Source organism: Scyliorhinus canicula, chromosome 13 (assembly GCF_902713615.1).
Source record: "Scyliorhinus canicula chromosome 13, sScyCan1.1, whole genome shotgun sequence".
Classification (NCBI taxonomy): domain Eukaryota; kingdom Metazoa; phylum Chordata; class Chondrichthyes; order Carcharhiniformes; family Scyliorhinidae; genus Scyliorhinus; species Scyliorhinus canicula.
Genome location: NC_052158.1, coordinates 79996008 through 80020549, shown reverse-complemented (window position 1 = coordinate 80020549; position 24542 = coordinate 79996008). Strand labels below are relative to the sequence as shown.

The 24542-nt window shown below is 47.3% G+C and overlaps 1 protein-coding gene across 1 annotated transcript in view; it reads left to right on the top strand.

Annotated features, from left to right (window-relative positions):
• The window catches only part of LOC119975618, a gene marked incomplete at its 5' end in the record, with an annotated part of 45099 nt that extends 23556 nt beyond the window's left edge, over positions 1-21543 (top strand). Inside the window, 4 exons of the mRNA XM_038815408.1 lie at positions 14258-14617; positions 15339-15611; positions 17814-17897; positions 21379-21543. Of these exons, the coding sequence (XP_038671336.1) occupies positions 14258-14617; positions 15339-15611; positions 17814-17897; positions 21379-21482 (821 nt within the window). The remainder of the gene's footprint in view (positions 1-14257; positions 14618-15338; positions 15612-17813; positions 17898-21378) is intronic.
• Positions 21544-24542: the final 2999 nt, after the last annotated feature.

Below are 24542 nucleotides of genomic sequence, written 5' to 3'. Positions count from 1 at the left end.
TTTGATTTATAGATTGGTGTGGTAGCGTGCCCCCTTAAGGGGCGAGTTCTCAGAGGGTCACGGGACCCATTTAGCCAATCGGGCCAGAGTGTGTGAATCCTGGGGCTGAGTGCAGGTTTTCCTTGCCAATTAAGAGTCTGGAGTCATGGAGTAAGATAGCCTTTATCTCATCTCTGCAAATAGTTACTTACCTTAATAAACCATTTATTCTTTGCTCGACTTGGTGAGCACCAGTCTTACAAGATACTACAATTGGGTTCCTAACATCAGGAGAACTTCTGTGGTCTGACCCTGCACCATGTCAATAAAGGACCCCTGTGCAATTTTGAAAGAGGGTGTCTTTTGGTGACCAAGGAGAATGCTCGCTGTCCAGGTAAGGATGTCGAGTGGGCTTCCAAGGCTACAGGGCCAATAGAAGATGCTCTACCACACCCAGATCAACAGCCCCATTGACAGTGGTAAGGGAAAGAGAGTACCTCAAATGCTCTCTGAAGTTAGTTTGAAAATATTTTCATATTTAAAAAAGCCCTGGCTGCCAGGCCATCATTATGAAGGGACAACCTTTCCACTGGATGGCTGCAGTTGCAACTTTGGCCTGACAACCATGAGAGGTGTTAGGTGCAGGGAAGGCTGTTCTCTGGGTGAATAGAGCGCTGGAGGTCACATCCATCTGCTGGCCTTGTTTTGTTGGAACAGGGGGACGAGAGGGTGTCTGCTAACTAGAAAACTGGCCAAGGATCTTTTTAGGCATTTAAATAGGCCTAATTGGCTCCCCATCATTTGGTGGGGAAGTAGATATTTCCCTCTCAAACCATGAGCTGGGTTCTCCATTACTGAGTCTATGTTCCCACGCCGGAGTCAAAATGGAGGTGTTTTACTCCTGAAAATCCTGGAAAAAATGTGAAGCGAATTCATAGCCCTGCAGTGGGTTAGCAGGGATCCGGAGTGAATCTCGCAACTTTTGGCTGACTCGGACCCCAGAGGTAGACCCACAAAGGAGACACCCCAATTGGCCGTGCGCTCAACCCTCAAACCCCACACATTAATTCCCAGGCCGCCTATGAGGCCTGCCTTGGCCTCCGGCCCGCCCGCCCCTGACCAGGGCAACCGCGGACTGAGTCCGCAGCCGCCATGCGAGTATCACAACCGGCAATAGCAGGTTAGTTCCACACCATCGAGACCTTGGCCGGTTGGGGCAGAGGATGTCGGAGCAGGCCTCTGGCAATGGGCACCGGCGGCGAGGCATACTCCCCAGCGACGTGGATTTTCGGTGCTCGGAGAATCGCTGAACCGGCACCAATCCCGTTTATGGTGTCAAACTGGAATCTTCACCCTGGCGCTGGCTGCAATTTCAGATTCAGGGTGTAGAGAATCCAGCCCCACATGTTTCAAAACAGCCCTGTAGAGGCACGGTGGCACACTGGTTAAACCAGGTGCTCCGGTTTCCTCCCACAGTCCAAAGAAGTGCAGGTTAGGTGGACTGGCCATGTTAAAATTGCCCCTTTGTATCCAAAAGGCTAGTGTTATGCTTCTTGAAAGAATGCTCGAAGTCGTCTTTAGGTTAAGGATGATTTATTGTGTCCCACAATAAATTACAGATTACACTTGAGAAAAGGCAGCTCTTCAATGTTCTGCAACTAGGCCCCAAACAGACTAGCACCCTTCAGTTTCTTGCACCTCTTGCCACTCCAACCCCTCCGGTTTCAAGTGGCGGAGGCGGGCCTTCGGCGTTCCTTTTATGGGTGTCCCCGCGCTGCCCCCTGGTGACTCAGGCGAGGATCACCACATCCCCCTTCTTCACTTTTTTTTTTTTTTTTCGTAGTTGCAGAGCTGTAGTAAAACACAAAGGTAAAGAGTTAGGTTTATATATATATATACACAGAACAGGGCAGGGCGATGCATTTGTCAGTCCATGTTCACAGGTTCAGACGGTCAGGTGCACGTCTGATCCGTGTAGACCTCCTGAGTGGGCTTGGAGATCCAGGGTCGTTTGTGTCCGTGCGGACATCTGCTGCTGGGGTGTCAGGAAGATGTATGACCGTGTCCTGTGGATCCAGTGTGTCCTGCAGATCGAGTGTCGGAAGGACCCGTGGACGAGGTGTGACCTTCAGAAGGTCTCGCCGATTTCGTCGAACCATTGTTCCATCATCCGACTGCACGACGTAGGACCGTGGCGATGTTAGGCGGAGGACCACCGCCATTTTGGACCAACCCCCAGCTGGGTTTCGCAGCCTCACTGTGTCGCCGATGGCCAACGGTGGCAGTACCTTGGCCTGCTTGTCATAGTGCTGATTTTGCGCTTGGCGCTGTTGACGCATTTGATCCAGGACAGGCGAGTGATCAGGATTGGTGAAGTGTAGCGCTGGTAAAGTTGTCCGCACATCCCTGTTGAAAAGCATCTGAGCTGGTGATAGTCCCGAGCTCAAAGGTGACGAACGGTACGATAGGAGGGCCAAGTGTACGTCAGATTTTGAGTCCGCAGCCTTGCTGATGAGTTGCTTGACTATGTGGACACCTTTCTCCACCCTGCCATTCGATTGCGGAAAGTGGGGACTCGACGTTATGTGCTGGAAATTGTAAATCTTGGCGAAGTCCGTCCACTCCCAGCTGGCAAAACAAGGACCATTGTCGGACATGACCGTCCGTGGGATGCCATGCCTGGAGAAAGTTTCTTTGCAGGCCTTGATGACGGCTGCTGCTGTGAGATCCGGGAGTTGCAGGACTTCCGGGAAGTTGGAGAAGTAGTCAATGATCAGGACATAGTTGCGGCCCATGGAGTGGAACAAATCAATGCCCACTTTGTCCCATGGTGACGTGGCCATCTCATGCTGCTGCAGTGGCTCCTTGCATTGTGCCGGTCGATGTCTTTGGCACGTGTCACAGGAGAGCACCATGTTGGTGATGTCCTCGTTAATCCCTGGCCAGTAAACAGATTGGCGCGCTCTCCTTTTGCATTTTTCGGCACCAAGGTGCCCTTCGTGAATCCTGTGGAGGATGTCCGCCCGGAGAGCCATTGGAATGACGATCCTGTCGTTCCGCAGTATAATGCCATCGACCACGGATAGTTCAGTCTTGACATTCTGGAACTGTGGGCACCGCCCCTTTGGCCAGCCATGCTGCAGGTTGTGTAGGACTTGAAGGAGGGTGGCGTCCTCCTGTGTCGCCTGACGAATTTGCTGCAGCTTCTCGTCCGTTGCCGGGAGCATCTCCTTGCACCACTGTGCATGAGCTTCCACATCATTGATGGACGCCAGTGGCGGGTTGTCAGCGTCCATGGCTCGTGATAACGTGTCAGCTATCACAAGGTCCTTGCCAGGGGTGTAGACCAGCGTGAAGTCGTACCTGCGCAACTTCATCATCATGCGCTGTAGGCGCGGCGTCATATCATTGAGGTCCTTGTCAATGATATTGACCAGCGGCCTATGATCCGTTTCCACGATGAAAGTGGGGAGACCGTACACATAGTGGTGGAATTTGGTCACTCCTGTTATTAGCCCTAGGCACTCCTTTTCTATCTGTGCATACCTGCACTCTGTGGCGGTCATCGCCCGTGAAGCGTAAGCCACTGGAACCCAGTCCAACTGGTCATCCTGTTGCAGTAGCACAGCACCAATCCCATGTTGACTGGCGTCAGTGGAGATCTTGGTAGGTTTCACCGGGTCAAAAAATGCAAGCGTTGGAGCTGCCATCAGCTGGTATCTTAGATCATCCCATTCAGCCTGGTGAGCCTGGGTCCAGGCAAACTCCGTGTCCTTCCTTGTCACGTTCCTCAACGCCTTTGTCCGTGCTGCCAGGTTGGGTATGAATTTACCAAGGAAGTTGACGAATCCCAGGAACCTTAGAACCGCTTTCTTGTCCTGTGGTCGCTGCATGCTCTGAATTGCAGCGATCTTCTCAGCGTCCGGCTTCACCCCGTGCTCTGAGATTGTGTCGCCCAGGAATGTCAGAGAGGACTGTGCGAAAGTGCACTTGGCCCGGTTGAGCTTGAGTCCAAAGTGGTGTATCCTCTGGAAGACTTGCTTCACCCTCGCAATATGGTCTTTCTCCGTCGCCGACCATATGATGATGTCATCCACATAGACACGTACGCCTTCGATGCCTTCTACCATCTGCTCCATGATTCTGTGGAATATTTCGGATGCAGATATAATGCCGAAGGGCATCCGATTATAGCAGTACCTTCCAAACGGCGTGTTGAAGGTGCATAGCAGGCGGCTGGACTCATCGAGCTGCATTTGCCAGAAACCCTGTGAGGCATCAAGCTTGGTGAAGATGCGAGCTTTTGCCATTTCGCTCGTGATTTCCTCGCGCTTGGGGATCGGGTAGTGTTCCCTGCGAATGTTCTTATTCAGGTCTTTGGGATCTAGACAGATCCGAAGTTCACCAGATGGCTTCTTGACGCACACCAGCGAGCTGACCCAGTCAGTCGGCTGTGTGACTCTTGAGATGACGCCTTGAGTCTGGAGACGCTGAAGTTCGGCTTTTAGCTTGTCCCGCAATGGAGCCGGGACCCTCCGTGGGGCATGAACAACCGGTATGGCTGTCTCTTTGAGCAAGATTCTGTACGTGTAGGGCAGTGTACCCATGCCCGAGAAAACGTCGGGGTAGTCGGTGAGTAGCAGCTGTATGTCCTCGTAAATGCGTGATGATGCAGCCGTGTGCATGAAAATCCGCTGAATGAGCTGCAAATCCTTGCAGGCTTGAGCGCCGAGCAGCGAGGACCTGTTGTCTTCCACAATCTCAAAGCGTAGGCCTGTTACGACAGTTTTGTTGGCAACTTGTAGGTGGCAGGATCCCTTGGAGATGATCGGGTTGCCGTTGTAGTCAGTGAGCTTGCATGCTGCAGGTAACACCTCGTGCGTCCCTGGGACCGATGCGAGATCTTTGCTCGTTAGCAAGTTTGCTGAGGCTCCCGTGTCCAGTTTGAACGTGATGGGGAAGTCCTGTACGTGCACCGTGGCAGTCCATTCACTTGCAGAGTTGATGGCATGCACGTGTCGAGGTTGTGTCGTCAGCTCCTGTGGTCCCGCTGTGGCATTAATAATGCCAATGCTGTACGTGTGCTCCCAGGAGTTGAATTCTTCATGGTCGGAAAAATTGTCGTCGGGAGCCTGAGTGTTCGTGACATCAACTGTGCGGACTTTCAGGTTGCCATGCCGTTGAGTGGACGAGTGAAATTTAGCTGTGGATTGACATTGGGAGGCGAAGTGATTCATTTTTGAACACTTTCTGCACCTTTTTCCTTGGGCAGGACATTGCCCTTTTAAGTGGGAGGAGTCGCAGTAATGACACGTCATGACGTCATGCGTATGCTGCGTTCGCGCATGCGCATTGCGGTTTTCAGACCAGGGCCGGTATTGCGAGTAGTGCGCATGCGCGGACCGATCACTTCCGGGATCGCGTCTTTCAGGACGGTGCGCATGCGCAGACGGGCCAGAGAACGGAAGAGACGGCCTGGAAAACGGAAGAGACGACCTGTGAGGGGAATTCACCATCTTTATATCGTCCTCGTGGTGGATGTTTTGTAAGGAATGTTTTTCAAATAGCTCCTGTACCTGCTGCATTTTCTGCTCCTGTAACAAGCATTTTTCTATGGTAGTTTTTAGTGTTAAATCGTTTTGCAGTAATAGTGAGTCTCTTAGTTTTTTGTCAGCAAGACCATAGATTAGCTGATCTCTGATGAGTGAGTTTGTTAAATCACCAAAGTTGCAGCCTTGTGCCAGCAAGCGTAACTCTGTGACCAAGTGGGTGATAGTCTCCCCTTGTTTTTGGAGTCTGTGACGGAGGGTGAATCTTTCAATGATTTCATTGGATTGAGACTTATAGTGTTCATCCAATTTTGCCATTATCACTTGAAACTTAGTTTTGTCTTCAGTATCCGCATATGTGAACGAGTTATATGTGTCTACCAGTTGCTGGCCACACGATGTGATTAAAAGTGCAATTTTCTTTCCATCGGTGGCTGTATGTAAGTCCTGAGCTAACAAGTACATTTCAAATTGTTGTTTGAACATTTTCCAATTATAATTTAAATTACCTGTAGCTCTCATTGGCGCTGGAAGTACCGTGTGTTCCATTGTTGCAGAAAGTCGTCTGAAGTTGAGAGGCTGCAAAGTCTGGTGGCCTGCCTGTTGCTGGTGCTTCTTCTTTGTCTGCTGTCTTTTTCTTTCTTTGTCTTGCTGGTAGCGCTGGTTCCCTCTGTTCAGAGAATCCACTCCTGTACCATGTTATGCTTCTTGAAAGAATGCTCGAAGTCGTCTTTAGGTTAAGGATGATTTATTGTGTCCCACAATAAATTACAGATTACACTTGAGAAAAGGCAGCTCTTCAATGTTCTGCAACTAGGCCCCAAACAGACTAGCACCCTTCAGTTTCTTGCACCTCTTGCCACTCCAACCCCTCCGGTTTCAAGTGGCGGAGGCGGGCCTTCGGCGTTCCTTTTATGGGTGTCCCCGCGCTGCCCCCTGGTGACTCAGGCGAGGATCACCACAGCTAGGTGGGATTACTGGGTTACGGGGATGGAGTTGAAGCGTGGGCTTAAGTAGGTGCTCTACTAAGGGCTGGTGCAGACTTAATGGGTTAAATAGCCTCCTTCTGCACTGTAAATTCTACGATTCTATACCAGCAAACTGGCACATCAGCCAGTGATGGGAGATTTCAGGTCTGTCCATCTCCATCGGGCTTTGAAAATGAACCTTAGGAGTTCAAATTCTACCATGGCAAGTTGCAAAATTGAATTCAAGAAAACTGAAATGGGCAGTACCAGAAATTGACCACGAAAAGCCATTTTAATGTTGTAAAAACGCAATTGATTTCCTAAGGGAGGGTATGTCTGTCACTACGCAGTCAGACATACAAATGGCTCTAACCCCACGTGATCAGGTTAAATCTTTGTGCTTTCAGAGTAACTAGGGATGGTCAATAAGTATCGCCTTTCACCTTTGCCCAGATTGCAAAAATGCAACAAAAGAAATGTTGTTTTTGCCTTGGATTTTCTTGAAGAAGCAATTAACATTGATCTACTGCAATTTAAATGATTAAACATGTAATTTAATGCAATTACTTTATTCACACAAATTAATCTCTTAAATGAATTTCTTACGGGCAGATAGGTTTTTGTCAATGTGTAATAATGAGCACCACGGCTGACGTTGGTCAGAGAGGATCAATCATTTAAATGTTCAACTGTGCAGCATTTGTGGTGAGTTTCTGTTTTCAGAATTCTCGTGTTACGAAACACTGCAGTGCAAACATCTACTTGTTTTTTTTCCTCCACGAGTGGTTATCCATTATATAAAACCCTAACTTGACCATTGCCGCCATGGAACCCATGAGCCAGATCACCTTGAGTCCTCAAAGCAATCAGTGGTCGATCAATGCCCAAGGGGCAGCAGTGAAGACTATTCTTCACGAGTAAGGAAAGAAACATTCTATAGTTTCAAAGTCTTGCAGGAGGCTTCTCAAACATTTAGGTATGGCATCTGGAAAATAACGAATTGGAATGAGGTTAACAGAGTGTAACAAGCCACAAGCCATTGCCCCACCTAGTTATCAGCAAAAGCTAATGAAAAGGTGGAAAATAATCTTCTGCATGTTTTCATTATGAAGAAGACCACCAACCCGTACTAATAATAAATCAGTAATTCGGAACATGTCAAAAAATGGCTTAAAACCTTTCATTGCCCCTATCAATAATCTACCCAATTCAGGATGTGTCCGTGTGGTTAGTTTTATATATATGGTGTGGGTGGTTTGGTAAAAGAAGTGTGATTAATGGGTACGTGACAGGGTAAGTAGCAGAAATTGTTCTATTTTTGTTGTTAAAGATAAAGGATTTCTGAGTAGATACTTAACTGTCTGGTTGCGACATACAAGTGAGGACTAAGCAAGCTGTCTATCAAGCAGGTTTTCTTTCTTGCTTATCAAGATTGGTGTTGGAGCCTAATATAACAGCACCTTGTTTCTGTGCTCAGACAGCAGACTGCTGCTGTAGACATCTGGATAGAAGATTTGTTTTTTTGCTTTACGTGTACTCAAGAATGAACCCACAGGTTAGTGAAGGCACATAACAGAACACATTCCTCTGGAACTTGTCTTTGTTCGTGGAAACATAAAGTTTTGAGCACAAAAAGAGGCCATTCAACCCATCACCTCTATTCCAGCACGGTAGCATGGTGGTTAGCACAAATGCTTCACAGCTCCAGGGTCCCAGGTTCGATTCCCGGCTGGGTCACTGTCTGTGCGGAGTCTGCACGTCCTCCCCGTGTGTGCGTGGGTTTCCTCCGGGTGCTCCGGTTTCCTCCCACAGTCCAAAGATGTGCGGGTTAGGTGGATTGGCCATGCTAAATTGCCCGTAGTGTCCTAAAAAGTAAGGTTAAGGGTGGGGTTGTTTGGTTACGGGTATAGGGTGGATACATGGGTTTGAGTAGGGTGATCATGGCTCGGCACAACATCGAGGGCCGAAGGGCCTGTTCTGTGCTGTACTGTTCTATAATCTGACTTTTCAGCCTTTGGCAAGGGTTACAGCAAGTCAAGTGAATATTTGAGTCTGTTTTAAATGAGATGCAGTGTTCTGCCTTTCAGGTAGAGTTCCAGATCCCTGTCCCCTCTGGGTGGAAAAGTTTCTCCTCAGCTCCCCTCTATTTCTTCTCCCAATGACCAAATCTGTGCTCCCTCGTTATTGACCTCTGTTAAGGAAAATAGGTCCATCCTCAATTTAAACACTGTGAAAAGATATTAATAAAAGCACGGGTATTAAAAGTCCATTCCTGCCATCCAAATCACTCCTTTCTCAGACCATATGAAATCTTTACCATCAAGGCCATTCACTTCCTGATTTATCTCTCATCAAAAGAGAAACATATGAGTGCATACTCCCAGATTCCCCATTCCCTCAAGCAAAGCTCAGGAGAAGCAGTCCAATATATGAAATTTGTTCCTTTCGCTCCTGTTTGTGGAGAAGTAGCTAAGGCACTACTATTTTATATCTACAGAAAATTGTTTAAAATGCAAAAGGAGAAAAAAAAGTTGAGGTTAAAGGGAAATTGTAGAGGAGTGGAACTAGCTGAATTGCTCTTACAGAGGACTGGCACGGAAATGATCCTGACCTAAATTCAGGAAACCAGGATACAGAAGCGGTTTGGGCAGAGATGAGGAATGATAAAGGCAAGTGGGAGTAGTATGCAGGCCCCACAAGTAGTAATCACATGGTAGGATGGGGTATCAAGGAAGAAATTGTGGGAGCTTGTTTGGAAGATACAGCGATTATCATGGAGGATTTTAATCTGCATGTACACTGGAAAAAGGGAGTGTAGATGAGAAATTCAAACAATGTTTTTGGGATAATTTCTTAGATCAGCATGTTCTGGAGCCAACCGGGGAGCAGGCTGTACCAAACCTGGTATTGTGCAATGAGATAGGATTAGGTAATGACCTTGTAGCACCTCTAGGTAGCAGTGATCATAATATGATGGAATTATACATTCAATTTGCAGGAAGTAAGAGTGTGTCCAAGATGAGTATATTAAACTTAAATAAAGGAAATTATGAGAGAATGAAATCAGAGCTAACGAAAGTTAACTGGCAAATAAGGTAAAGGTATATGTTAACAGAGTTGCAAACATTTATGGGATATTTCAGAATACACAGAATAGATACATTCCAACAAGAAAATAAAAATTTCAAGGGGAGGACCCACCATCGTGGTTAACTGAAAAAGCTGAAGATAGTGTCAAACGAAAAGTATAACCCTCCCAAAATCTTTATAGGTCAAAAGATTGGACAGAATTAAAAAACAGCAAAGAATGACTAAAACAATAATAAGGAGGGAAAATTAGAGTATGAAAGAAAGCCAGCTAGAAATCTAAAGACAGATTGTAAGAGTTTCTATCGATATTTAAAAGAGAAAAGAGTTAACAAAGTGAGTGCTGGTCCTATAAAAAGTGTGTGTCAGGAGTTAATAATGTAAAATAAGGAAATGGCAGATGAATTGGCTAGATATGTTGCATTGGTGGTCTTCATTATAGAGGATATATGTAACATCTCAGAAATAGCTATAAATCAGGAATTGTAAGAAAGAGAAGAACTCAAGAAAATTGCAATGGCCAGCAAAGGGTACTTGGCAAATTGTTGGAACTGCAGGTTGGCAAGTCCCCAGGCCCTGATGGACCCTCCGGTCTTAAAATAAATTGTTAGTGAGATACTTGATGTGCTGGTATTTACTTTGCAAAATTCACTAGATTCAAAGATTCAAAGAAGAATCCATGAGATTGGAAAATAGTTAATGTAACTCCTTTATTCAAAGAGGGAGGGTGATAGAAAGCAGGAAACTATAGGCCAGTTAGCTTAACATCTGTCATAGGGAAAATGCTGGAACCTATTATTAAAGATGTTATAGCAGGGCTCTTTCTAAAAATAAATTTGGAAAAAGAGAGTAGGCATAAATGGGTACCTTTCTGGTTGGGAGGATGTACCACAGGGATCAGTGCTGGGCCCTCAACTCTTTACAATTTCTATAAAAGATTTGGATAAATGGTATGGTTGCTGATGACACATAGCTAGGCAGGAATGTAAGTTGTGAAGAGAACATCAGTAGGTGACAAAAGATATTGATAGGTGACGTGAGTAGGAAAAGATCTGGCAATTGTAATCATATGTAGGAAAGGGTGAGGTTGTTCAGTTTGGCAGGATGAATCTACAAAAATGGCATCTATCTAAACAGTGAGAAATTGCAGAGTTCTGAGATGCAGAGGGGTCTGGGTGTCCTAATGCACGAATCACAAAAGGTTAGTATACAAGTGAAGCAAATAATTAGCAAAGCTCATAGAATATCATCATTTCTTGCAAGAGGAATTGAATACAAGAATGGAGAGCTTATACTTCACATGTACATCGACGGGCACCAGTGAGAACACATTGGGAGTGCGATGTACAGCATTAGTCTTGTTATTTATATCTGTTGGGGTTTACAAGAGTAAGAGGTGAATTGATTGAAACATACAAGATCCTGAGGGGTCTTGACAGAAGGACATGGCACAGCCCAGAGAGAGGTGGCCCAGTCTCGGTTCTCCGTAGCTACGAGCATTGAGATGGGAGCGGGCCTCCTTGACTGGCAGCGTCCGGTGGCAGGGGAGCCCCCGGAGCCAACTCAGGTTGCAACCCTGTCCCAAATAGTAGCCCAGGGACCATCGGGAACCCCGAGGGAGGAGGAGGTAATGGGGCCCATACCGGTGACCCACTCATCCAATGGGTAGCGGGTGGAACAGGGTGATACCACACCACCTGGGACATCTCAGAGATTGCCAGGCCCGTCAGGTCCGGTCGCTCCAGAGGTAGGGCCCCAAAGGGAACCGTAGTGAGGCAGGGGCGGATGTTGCTAGTGCAGAGAGGGTGGACATAGGAGGGGGTAGTGGGCTGGGGGTAGGGGGGTTGTGGGAGTGATACTTTAGGGGTGTTCTTGCCACCATCAGCCAGATCCATTTGTCAGTGAACCTGGAGGTGATTAGAGGGTCCCATGCGCTGTGCCCCAGGAGCACAGGTTGTGCGGCCTCCTGTGCCTGCCCAGGCCCCATGCCTTGCCCATCCTGGCTCTCCATCTCGTCCACTTCGTTGGACAAGGCCCGGCACTCATTCCTCTCCTCCAGCAAGTCACCCCTCTCCTGCACAATGTTGTGGAGGACGCAGCAGGCCTCAATGATGTGGGAGATCCTCCTCGTGCTATACTGGAGGGCCCCTCCAGAGCAGTCCAAGTACCTGATCCACATCTTTAGGATGCCAAAGCAGTGCTTGACCATGACCCTGTTTGTGGCATGGGTGGATTGTACCGGGTCTCGGTGTTGGTCTGTGACCTTCAGATAGGCATCATCAGACATGACCGCAGCAGATAAGCCCTGTCACCCAAGAGCCAACCTCTCACCCGGGGGTGCACCACAAAGGTGTCATGAACCATTGAATGTGCAAGGATGAAAGCGCTGCACACACTGCCTGAATATTGGGCACAGGCGTGCATGATGCGCATCTCGTGGTCACACACCAGCTGCATATTCATCGAGTGGAACCCCTTTCGGATTGCGAAGACCACCCCCTCATGCGCTGGTGCTCATAGGGGGACATGCATCCCATCGATCACCCCCTGAACCTGGGCCATCCTAGTGATTGGGGTGAGCCTTGCTACCTGGGTATCCTGGTGGCCTCTGTCCTCATTGAAGCTGATCTAGTGTGCCGACCGAACATATAGGGCCTCCAATGCAGCATGGATGCACCTGTGCACCGAGGTCTGTGAGATGCCAGATAGGTCCCCACTCGGTGCCTGGAAGGCCCCCTGGCGAAAATGTTCAAGGTGACTGTCACCTTCACAACTCCCAGTCTGCGGCGGCAAGGCAGATGGAATCCATCCTGGTTGGATTCCGAAATCCATTGTCTGCAGGGGTTGAAAGGCAAACATGTTAGCATGATGCTTACCCCTGTGCCGAAACAGGTCCAATGGGCTTCACTGCACCCATTTCCCCCACATGTCCCCCCTCCACCCTTTCCCCACTCCCACACCCACCCATTCCTCCTGGCACTCTGCCCTCCGCACCGCGCTCCTGACCCTGTCAGTACCCAGCACCACAGGGGCCTCTGGCCCTGACACCTGTCCTTGCCAGCTAGTGTAATAGTGGCTGGCGCTACTAATGCCAGCCGTACGCTCCTTGAGCATTCCCCTTGGGTGAGCAGTGATACCCCACCACCCAGTGGCGCCCGGTTGTGGGTAGCGGGAATGGAATTTGCTGAGGTGGAGGTGGATGGAGGTAGGAGCTGGGGGTGGGGTGGGTGCGCCCATATGGCCGCTGTCGCTCCAAGCAACTATGGGCCACGGTGGACGGTCAGTGGGGTGCCCAACAGGTTGACTTCCTTGCAGGCCGCGGCAATGGCGGTTCATGCGTGGATACCCCGGTCCCGGAGGTTCACCCTAACCCGATGGCCGATCCCCCGATTACCCCCTGCCACTCCCCAGGCCCTGGAAGACACTCCCCAGGCCCTGGCAGATGCCCCCCCCCCCCCCCCCCCCCCCCCAGCCAAGCCAACCATGCCAGTGGCAAGGCCGGCAGCCTAAGATCGTGCCTCTGGGAACATGACCTAGCTTCGCTCTCTCCCTCAGCAGCCACTGCGCCTGTTTCACAATTTTTAAAACCACAAGTGAGCCTTGCTGTCGGTATTTCCTCCTGGCAGGGGAAGAGCATTGCGGGAGCCTCAGAGAATACTGGGGCTGGCCCATTAATGATATGCCAACGCCGTTTACTACACATGCGGTGTATAATGCATTCACGCCGATGTTGAGGCACTGGAGCATGGCATTCCGTTGGGTGCCAGGCGCCGGCCTCAGTTTTTGGCTGAATTGCGGTTCTCCACCTGATCGTGTCTTGCAATTCCAGTGTCGCTGGAGGGAGAATCCGCCCATGGTACCTGTTCCAACATGCATTATTTTTTACTTATGTCCATGAAGAGCTATTGCTGAGCCCCAGCACACCTCAATGCTTTGAAGTAAAACCGGTTCTGTGCTGTACTGTTCTATGTTCTATGTTCTATGTCACCAGAATCAGACACAGAAATTTGCCAGATTTTCTACAAGGTTACATAGAATGTACAGTGCAGAAGGAGGCCATTCGGCCCATCGAGTCTGCACCGGCTCCTGGAAAGAGCACCCTACCCAAGGTTAACACCTACCTCCACTCTATCCCCATAACCCAGTAACCCCACCCAACACTAAGGGCAATTTTGGACATTAAGGGCAATTTATCATGGCCAATCCACCTAACCTGCACATCTTTGGACTGTGGGAGGAAACCAGAGCACCCGGAGTAAACCCACACACACGGGGAGGATGTGCAGACTCCGCACAGACAGTAACCCAAGCCGGAATCGAACCTGGGACCCTGGAGCTGTGAAGCGATTGTGTTATCCACAATGCTACCGTGCTGCCCGATGCTACCGTGCTGCCCGGTAAGTTTACTTACCTTAAACTAGAATGGAAGATGACTTTGAGAAATTCATGAATGGTCTGTTTGCAGAGCAAGAGAGATAGTTGTGAAAGAGCTAGAGAGACGAAGAGTATGATGTGACCCGAGTGCAACATGGCCAAGTGCAGCACCAGATCCAGACACTCAGCAACCATGGTAAACATCACAAGTTTTGCTCCAGGTAAAAATATTATATCCTAACAGAATAATAATGCATAGATTATACCCACCAGATACTTAATCACTTGTCTTTTCTCCAGCATTCCATCTATTCACTGTTTGTGGAGCAGTGACACTGGCCTCACCCAATACAATCACTGAAGTGACTGTAGGAGAACAAGTCCTGTTCCATGTCAATATCCAAGGTGAAGCTTCGTATGACGTGACATTTCGCTCCAAAGCCCCAAATGCTATCCTTGCAGCGTGGATGATCAACAATAATGTGTCATCAGTGAATATGCACTCACTGTATGAAGGCAGACTTCAATGGAACATGAATGGTTCTGTGGTGTTACTTAACATTCAGATCAATGACAGTGGACCATATGAAATAGAAATCCACTACTACAGCCAAGAACTGAAAAACAGTGATATCGAGGGTTTTGAACTGCTCGTGTTTGGTAAGTACACATGTGCGCTCGTCCATTGAGTGCTCAATTAGCATTCCTGCATCAACGTCAAATCAGCTCGGAGTCTGAAGTTTTTAACCAAGCCATGAAATACACTGGAGTCCGTTAAAGTCAATTAGTGAACTAATACAATTTACCTCCTTAAGCTAATGCTCTTCTTTCTGTTTGTGATTGCACTGTTTGCTTTTTGTAGTATATTTTGCAAAGTATTTTTATCAAATATTGTACTTATTTTGTACATTGAAGCAAATTGAACGTTAACATTGGTATTAAAGGTAAAGTCGCCACAGTCCCAGATGAGTACAGGCTGCATTCCCCTTTGAGAGGGGAGTGCTGACTGGTGGCGATTTAACCTGAGGATCATCACACCACAGGTAAGCGGCAAGGTTGAGAAGGCGGGGCCTTCATAAATAACCTCAGCCGGTACGAGAATTAAACCCACACTGCTGGCCTTGCTCTGCATCATGCAGATATCTAGCCAAATGAGCTAAACCAGCCCCAAACTTGGTATAAGGGAACATCGTTTAGGTCAATAATAAGTAATCATCACCCAGCTGCAGTTTCTGTAATAATTTTATTTTTTGTAATTTGAATTTACTTTAAGTAGTCCATTCAATTCATTTATAAATTAAAAGACAAAAAAACTGCAGCTTGTGGCAATTTAAAACATTATTTTTCGCATAAAATAGATTTCATATGCATTCTATTTCAGAACCAGTGTCCCAGCCTGATGTTAAAATCTTTGGTGACTGCACCACTCCAAATATCACTCTGAGCTGTTTGGTCTCTAATGGAACAAGTGTCACATTTCATTGGAGAAAGGAATCCTTATCCGGAACCACTGATGGTACATTCAATGGGACACAACTGGCGATAAACCATGGTAACGAAGAGGAACAACATGTATACTGGTGCATAGCAGAGAACCCTGTCAGTAATGCAAAGAGCAATCCAGTGAGGCTCGAGCTGTGTAATGGGAATAATGGTGAGAGATTTGAAAACAAAATGCTACAACAGCTATGAGCACTATTTCTATGTTTTGTCCCATTCATTTTCACACAGATGTCTTCCTGTGTTTCCTTCTCAGTTTGCAATATGTCAGCTGTGGCTAAGTGCTCTCATCTGAGTCAGAAGTTGGGATTTGTACTCCAACTACAGAGGCTTCAACATAAAGCCTTCTTAAAAAAATAAATTTAGAGTACCCAATTCATTTTGTTTTCCAATTCAGGGGCAATTTAGCTTGGCCAATCCACCTACCCTGCACGTCTTTTGGGTTATGGGGTGAGACCCACGCAGACAGGGAGAGAATGTGCAAACGCCACATGAACAGTGACCCAGAGTCGGGATCGAACCTGGGTCCTCTGCGCCGCGAGGCAGCAGTGCTAACCACTGTGTCGCCGTGCTTCAGGATAAAATCTGAGCTGTCACTCCAGTGTGAGACTGAGGGAGGGCTGCATTGTCAGAGGTGCAGTCCTTCAGATGAAGCATTAAACAAGCCTATCATCACAGGTGCAGTGCAGGCAAAATATCTCATAGCACTCTCCAAAGGGGAGCATGAAAATCCATGCCGATATGTTCTCACGTCACAAAAGGACCTACATAAATGAAAGTGTGTCTTTTTAATAGGTGCCTCAGAGCAGACTGCTTTTCATCAGACAGGACAGCAGGTCATCGTGGTCTATGTTTTTGCTGTCAGTGGCACACCACCAATAACTCCAGTAATGTAATGTCATCCACAAGGCGGCACTGGTGGAGCCAGCCCTTTTTACATATGATTGAAAACAGTCTACCGAACAAATGACTTGGAAATCTCCTCCAATGTTGGGACACAATTTAAAATACCAAAGTTGCGATCCATGGGCCTCAATTTTGTCAGGGTGATTGGGGGCTCAGCCATGGGTCAGGGAACTGGTGGACAATTCCCAAGAGTACTGTGGGGGAGACTTGGGTGGAATCAAGTGCCCCTCAGACACTTGCTTTGTTGCTATTAGACCCTCCCCACAATTGAAGTCCCCAGCGATGTAAGTCCCCCCGGTCAAGAGCTGTCATCCAGTCAGAGATCAGCATCTCATCATTGCACCAATGCTAATGGGAACAAAGGTTGTTGGCAGCACTGCACCCACCCAAAACCCAAGATTGCAGATAGACCCCAGGCTACAGGCGAATGAAGGCAGGATGGGAGTTGCAGAGTTGGGTCCCAGGAGAGGCATGGGCACAGGGGTGGCTTTCAGTGGCCCGATTCCTGCCCACTGCTGGGTCTTCCAATTGGGCATAGAATGCCTGGAGTGGCTGATGGGAAGGGCTCAACTCAGACAGACCCAGGAGGGACACCCCCCCCCCCCCCACCTCCCCCCACCTCCCCCCACCCCCCGAGAGGCCACTGACAAACCTGACAAGTTTTGTTGGGCTGCTTTTTGAGGTGACGGGAGACCCCATGTGGCCCCTGAACCACCATTAAATTGTGGTGGGCTCAGGAATAAAAAGTGTGAATTGATTCATCAATGAGCCTTGTTGACATTCCGTCAATTGAGAATCCTGCATCAGTCCCATCCCACCTCTGACTTAATCGGAAAAGGTTTGCCGACTGCTGAGAGACTGATGCAGTCCTCTCCCATGATTACGTGGGCCCAGACGCCATGGTTCCTGATGCAACTTCAAAGTAAAATCCAACACTGTGATAGATGCACCTATAAAATGTGAATTTACTATTTTCTTTTTGTACCTTCATAGATAGATAGAATTTACAGTGCAGAAGGAGGCCATTCGGCCCATCGAGTCTGCACCGGCTCTTGGAAAGAGCACCCTACCCACGGTCAACACCGCTACCCTATCCCCATAACCCAGTAACCCTACCCAACACTAAGGGCAATTTTGGACACTAAGGGCAATTTATCAGGGCCAATCCACCTAATCTGCACATCTTTGGACTGTGGGAGGAAACCGGAGCACCGGGAGGAAACCCACGCACACACGGGGAGGATGTGCAGACTCCGCACAGTCAGTAACCCAAGCCGGAATCGAACCTGGGACCCTGGAGCTGTGAAGCAGTTGTGCTATCCACAATGCTACCGTGCTGCCCCATTATGCTGTTGTAGTTATAACCTGTCCAGCAGTTTAAAACTGTTACAAAACAATGCTTTTCTGTTTATGCAAGAAAGTAAAAGGTTCCATTTTACCTTTATGTTAGGTGGTTTGTACTGGACAATTTTACTCAGTCTTCTTATACCAGTGTCGCTTTGTGTCTGCTATGCAATCATCTCCATAAAAGCAGGTAATGATATGATGAAAAACTGATTCTAGTATGTATTCATTTAAATTATGTTTCTAACTATATTTTTAGGCAGAGTTTTCATTGTCCAAGTTGTACTGAGGAGTTAGGACGCAATGTGGAGAGCTCCAACAGTGTGGATTCTCATTTCCCAGGGGGCGTAAACGCAAGCATTTCGTTCATACTCAGTATAGTTTCCCACTGGGAAGGGACATGTGACAATTAGGGGAGTTGTCATCAAGAAGCATTTCAGTAATATTCTCAAGGTTGCTACAATATAACTGAGGAATTTATTGAACTGATAGTATTGACTCCTTTCGGGCAAGATGAAGATATTTGCCAAGTAATCCGTCTGTGGACACATTTATTCACAAATAGCTATTCGCATCAGGCTAAACAGATGATCCTTTGTGATATGACAATTTATGAATTGAGGTGTTGGGAGATACAGAATGGGTCACAGTTCCTCTTCCTTCTTTGGTATGACAATTGAAACAAACTCAGAACATAATCCTGTCCAGTGTTTAGCTAAGCTTTAGGAATAAACCAAAACAAAACCCTTTGAGGACAAGTAGCTTGCATGAAAAGTGTAGAGATAATCAATTTTATGTATGACCTAATGGACAAATATTTAGTAATTCATTGGAAGCTAGTTTAAGAATATCCATGTAAGCAAGTCCCCAAAATATGAGTTAAAAACAGAAAATACTGGATAAAGTCAGCAGGTCTGGCAGCATCTGTGGAGAGAGAAACACAGTTAGAGTCATATGGACTTGAAATGTCAAACCTGTTCCTTAAATATCTGAGGAATGAGAAGTATTAATTACAAGACGCGATGAGAGAAACTCAAATTGGCATTAGGATAAAGATGGTTCTAGACTAGTAAAGGTCACAAAGCGGTTTCCCCAGAAATGGGCAAACTTGTATTATTTAAATTAAGCAATGCTGATTTCTCATTTTGGAGGACATTCCCAAAACCACAAAAGCCACATAATTGTCACCACTGATGCTTGCAGATTCTAAACATACCAATCTGCAACCTGGAATATTGGCTCTACCATCTTTTTGTACTCTGAGTTTTAAAAACCAGTAAGCTATCAAATGGATGATATTGTTGAATGAGCCATTAATAGCAATCAAGACTATTGATTTACAGCTTCACTGCAAATACACATAACCATAGAGCCATGCCCAGAAATATCACTCACACTCTACAATGGTCTGTCGTTAAAAAAAACAACTTGACTTAGTCAATCACATTAAGTCCACGGCCCTCATGTTATGTCACAAAACGTGAAACAGTGAATCCTCCACTCTCGCGAGTCATATTTGCTGCATCCTAAAGCCTCTGGCTAACACACTTGTTCCATCACACCATATAGCTTGCTTATCTGTAACATTTCTATATCACAGTAAAACTTCCTGGGCTGGATTCTTTGATTTTGTGGCTAAGTGCCGACACCGGCGTGGGAACTGTGGTGTTTTCCGATGCCAAAATCGGTGCCGAACGCTCACCGATCCTAGCTCCTACTAGCCCCCCTGCCCTCGCAGAAGCCCCTTACCAGCCAGAAGAACGGCTCCCAGCTGACTGTGGCGACGCTGGACTCGGTCCCCGACCACAATGCCGGGACCTGGCCGCTGAGACCACACATCAACCGCGTGGTTGGGAACTCGGCCCATCGGGGGCAGAGCATCGGGGGAGGGCTTTCCGATGGCACTCCAACACCGTTCCAGTAGTATGTGGTGCGTGACGTGATGATGCCATTTCAGATGGGGCGGAGAATAGAAAACCAGCGTCAAGCCTGCGCTGCCTCCGATTTGGGCGTCAGAAGGGATTCTCCACCCGATCATCGATTACGATATCAGCATCGGGCAACGGAGAATTCCGCCCCCTGTGTTTGCTCCTGTGTATCTATTATCTTCAACTGCATGTGTACTGATCGGCATGTTGGTTCTCCAAGCAACAAGTCCCAGTATTCATTTATTTCCCTGTCACCAAAACCATTACCTCCTCTTTACAAGTTTCTATTTCCTAATAGTACCTGATACTTTTCAAATAGAAATATGGCCACATGGTCTACTTGATCTGTTTAAACTCATCTGCTTGAAGAACAATAGTACATCCTGCCCACTGACTAAGAATTAAATAAATAACTTCAGAAAGAACTGGAAAAACTCATTGGGTCTGGCAGCATATGGGGAGAGAGAAACACGTTTTGAGTCCAATATGCCTCTCCTTCAAACTGCAGAACAGTTGGAAAGAGGAGTCATAGTTGTCTTGAAACCTTAACTCTGTTTCTCTCTCCACCGATGCTGCCAGGCCTGCTGAGTTTTTCCAGCATTTTCTGTTTTTACTTCATATCTCCAGCATTCGTAGAATTTTGCTTTGATTTAAATCAATAACCTGTTCTGCACTAGGCATAAGTTGAAAATTTAATTCAGTTGCTTTCCTCCAAATGAGTCATGTGTGTAGGAAATTAGATCATGACGCTGGGGAAATGCGAAGTGGGCGGTACGGTAGCACAGCAGTTAGCACTGTTGCTTCACAGCCCCAGGGTCCCAGGTTCGATTCCCGGCTTGGGCCATTGTCTGTGCAGAGTCTGCACGTTCTCCCGGTGTCTGCGTGGGTTTCCTCCGGGTGTTCCACTTTCCTCCCACAGTCCAAAGATGTGCAGATTAGGTGGATTGACTATGTTAAATTGCCCTTAGTGTCCAAACAAAAAAGGTGAGGTGGGGTTACAGGGATAGGGTGGGCTTAAGTAGGGTGCTCTTTCCAAGGGCCGGTGCAAACTCGATGGCCGAATGACCTCCTTCTGCACTGTAAATTCTATGATTCTATGAATTTAACAATTAAGCCCTGACTTTAACCTAACTGGCTGACGAAGCATAAAATCAGGAGGTGTGTAAATCAGGAATCCAACCTGAGTCCCATTCTGTTCTCACCGAACTAGGTTCAAATGAGGGCAAAACATTGGGTAATTACTTCTGTGAAACCTCTGGGGAAGGTGGAAATTAGTGATGACTCACAGCAGTGGCATAGTGGGATTGTCACTGGAGCAGTAATCCAGAGATCCAGGGTAATGCTCTGGGAACCCGGGTTCGAATCCCACCGGGGCAGATGCTGAAATTTGAATTCAATAAAAAATCTGGACTTAAGAGTCTAATGATGGACATAAAACCACTGTCAGTAGTTTCTTTTAAAAAAAAAACCCCATCCGGTTCACAAATGTCTTTCAGGGAAGGAAATCTTTTATGGCCCACATGGCCTGACCCATTGCAATGTGGTTAACTCTTAAATGCGGTTAGTTTGAGGGCAATTGAGGATGGGCAATAAATGCTGACCCAGTCAGTGACGGCCACATCCCGCGAATGAATTTGTTCAAATCCCATGGGTTTCCTCTGCCTGCCACTCTACACCCCCCACCCCCGCTCCCTACAGTTCCTGTCTTCATCAGAATAAATTATCTTTGTTTTGCTTTTGCAGGTAGAGCAATACAGGAACACAGTGAACAACCAATTACCTTGCCCAATGGATTTATTGAACCCACATACACCACCACTCTATTAATTCCAAGAGGAACAGTTTAATCACCCATCAGAAAAGGCAGCATCCAACGTACTTTCAAAATAAATGAGAGCTATCTTTAAATATTTTGTCATCCCGGTTCCACATTGTACAGATCTGCACTCTGTTGTCTGACAAGGAACAACTGCTACGTGTACAAATTCTCAGGAGCAGCAGTACAAGCATTTTGAAGCACGACCCACATATCTTCAAAATGATTAATTTTCATTCATTGACGCCATCACCACAGATCCCGATGATTGTTGAGGGGGGGGGGGGGATGTGGGAGTGAGATCATGATGATTGTTGGGGGGGGGGGGATGTGGGAGTGAGATCCTGATGATTGTTGGGGGGGGGGGGGGGACACGTGGGAGTGAGATCCTGATGATTGTTGGGGGGGGGGATGTGGGAATGAGAGCCTGATGATTGTTGGGGGGGGAGGGAGTGAGAGCCTGATGATTCTTGGGGGGGTGCAGGGAAGGAGAGCCGGATGATTGTGGGGGTGGGGAGGAGGAGGGGAGAGATGGGGGAAGGGGGGAGTTCAGATGTTCTGTTCTAATCAGGGCACCCTGATTTCTGTTGAGCTGGCTCTATCAGGCCCCGCCCCACCAGGCTGATGGTGAAGACCACATCCACCCATTTTTTTATCTTCCGAGAGGCTCAAGATTTGAAGTGAGAAGTGGAGATCTGCATGTCAGTTTACAGTCAAACCCTGACACTTTGAATAAACATGGTTATAAGTGACAAGGGTCACTAATTTTGGAATAATCAGGAAGACATTGAGGAGGAGTCAGGAAGAAATTGATTTTAAATGTTTGAGGTGAAAAATATTTCACTTTTTAATGAGGACGATTGGACAGATATTTAAATAAAGGAGGGTACAGGGTTTAGTTTTAAATTGTTTTAGACAAGAGTGAGTACAGACACAATGAGCTAATTAGCCTCTTTTTGTGTTTAAATCTTTATGGTAACAAAAGTAAATCCATTTTCTACTTTATTAGGAATTTTATAATGCCTTAAGTCAGTTGACTGTTATACCCTCATTGTGGTCAGCAGATAAATTGTTCTTGGTGCTTTTACATTAAACCATTACAGCCAACTTCAGATATGTCATTCTCCCTTCTGTCATCTCAATATGAACAGCAGAGCCTGTGGAAAACCAGAGTCTAAACCCACAAAGCTGATTAATCTGCCAGTGAGTTAAGGCCAGCGGGTTCCAGCAGCATAGATTGTGGTCATTTGTACATTATACACAGACCCTGGGACAGAAATGTACTCTGACGATTATAAATGATACCGTGTTGTACATGAAGGTCACACACCCCAAATGACTACATGAAAAGGGTACACTGCTCTCAATCACCACATATTCTGATTAAAAAGACAGTAAGCCATTTGTAGTCAAGCCATTTTGTGGCTAAGTACATGAGTTTGGAAGGCCAGCTACCCCAGTAGAATGCATACAAGGGCACCCCAAACAGGTCAAATGAACCAATAATTTTATTCAATATTCACCACCTTCCAGTTTCACTGCTCATCTGTTTACCATTTAATGAGTTGCAGCATCCTTAAAATTAATTATCAAATCTTCAGGCACCTCAAAGAACTCAAGGTCTTGAGTTCAACTTGTCAGAGGCCAGTAGCCCACCCCATGGATGCTCAAGGCAGTTTGAGGCCTGGGCTCCACTAAATAGAACTGGTGAAATGGTCCGTCACCAATGACCAATTCTGATCGTGTAATGGGTCACTCAACAAGCAATAAAGCACGTTCCAGTGGAGTGGAGATTGATTTTGTGGCGCACAAAGAAGCAGGGAATTAATTGCTGCTAGGTGAGATTGGCAACAATGCTGCTGTATTCAGAGTTAAAGCCTCCTAACACAGGCACGTTCTGAAGGGTCATGTTGCACAATTAGTTGAAGAGTATGCTCGATCCCAGGATGCACACGGAAGAAAGGGCCGAGCAGCCACCGTGTTTCCTGAGTCCCAGTGGGGTCATTAAAGTTCCAGCAGCACTAGTCTGCAGTTCCAAGGCTTGAGGGATGTCGCTTTCAGTGTTAGTGTCACCTCCCCTCATTAGGCGAGAGTGACATTTCTGCCAGATTTGCTGTTATGATTTCCTGGTCACAAATTCCTCAAGGAAGATGACTTCCGTGGTGGCCATTAGCTGAGTGGTCACACAAAAGGTGGCTCTCGAAGAACTTTGGTTAAGTTCGTTACCCGTACTAGCCTCCCCGAACAGGCGCCGTAATGTGGCGACTAGGGGCTTTTCACAGTAACTTCATTTGAAGCCTACTTGTGACAATAAGCAATTTTCATTTTCATTTCATTTCATTAACCCCAACAAATGGGCCCCAAAGGATAGAAAAACATCGAACCAAACACCCATTAACCACAATGGCAGCAAGAATGCCAAGGAACCAACAATCCAGTTGTAAAAGCAGCAAAAGCCAAAAGAGGTATCTCAGCCTCAGAGCAGGGAAGCCCGTATGGTGGCACAGAACTGGTGCTGGCCGACCTCACAGGACCTCTGGCCTAGACCCAGGCGCTGACGGAGTAAATGATGGGTTTCATCACCCCTGAACTCCAGAAAAACAGGGAAGCAATGAAGGAGGACCTCATGGTGGTTGTGGGGCGACAGTCGAGCTGCGATGGCCCCCATGAAGGAGCAATGGACAAAATAGAGCGGATGCTTGAGGCCTAAGAGGTAACAACATGAGACCTCAAAAACTCCGCCACGGATTGTGGGACTGGATCACGGCTCTCGAAGCTGAGGTGGCGAGGCTGGTCAGGACTCAAAGAGCTGAGGGAAAAGGTTGTCGAAAAGGCGAATATATCTCGGCGGCAAAACCTGCAGATCGGGAGGCTGCTGGAGTACACAGGATAGGTTCCCCGCAGAGTACGTAGCAGCGATGCTCGAGAAGCTGGACAGTGAGGAGGACTTCTCCAAGCCCACAGAGGCAGACCGCGCACACAGGTCGCTCAGGCAGTGGCCCAAGGCAGGGGAACCACTGTGGCCGATGTGTGTAAGGCCCCACAGGTTCCAAGACAAAGAATGGCTCCTGAGGAGGGTGCAAACTATGAA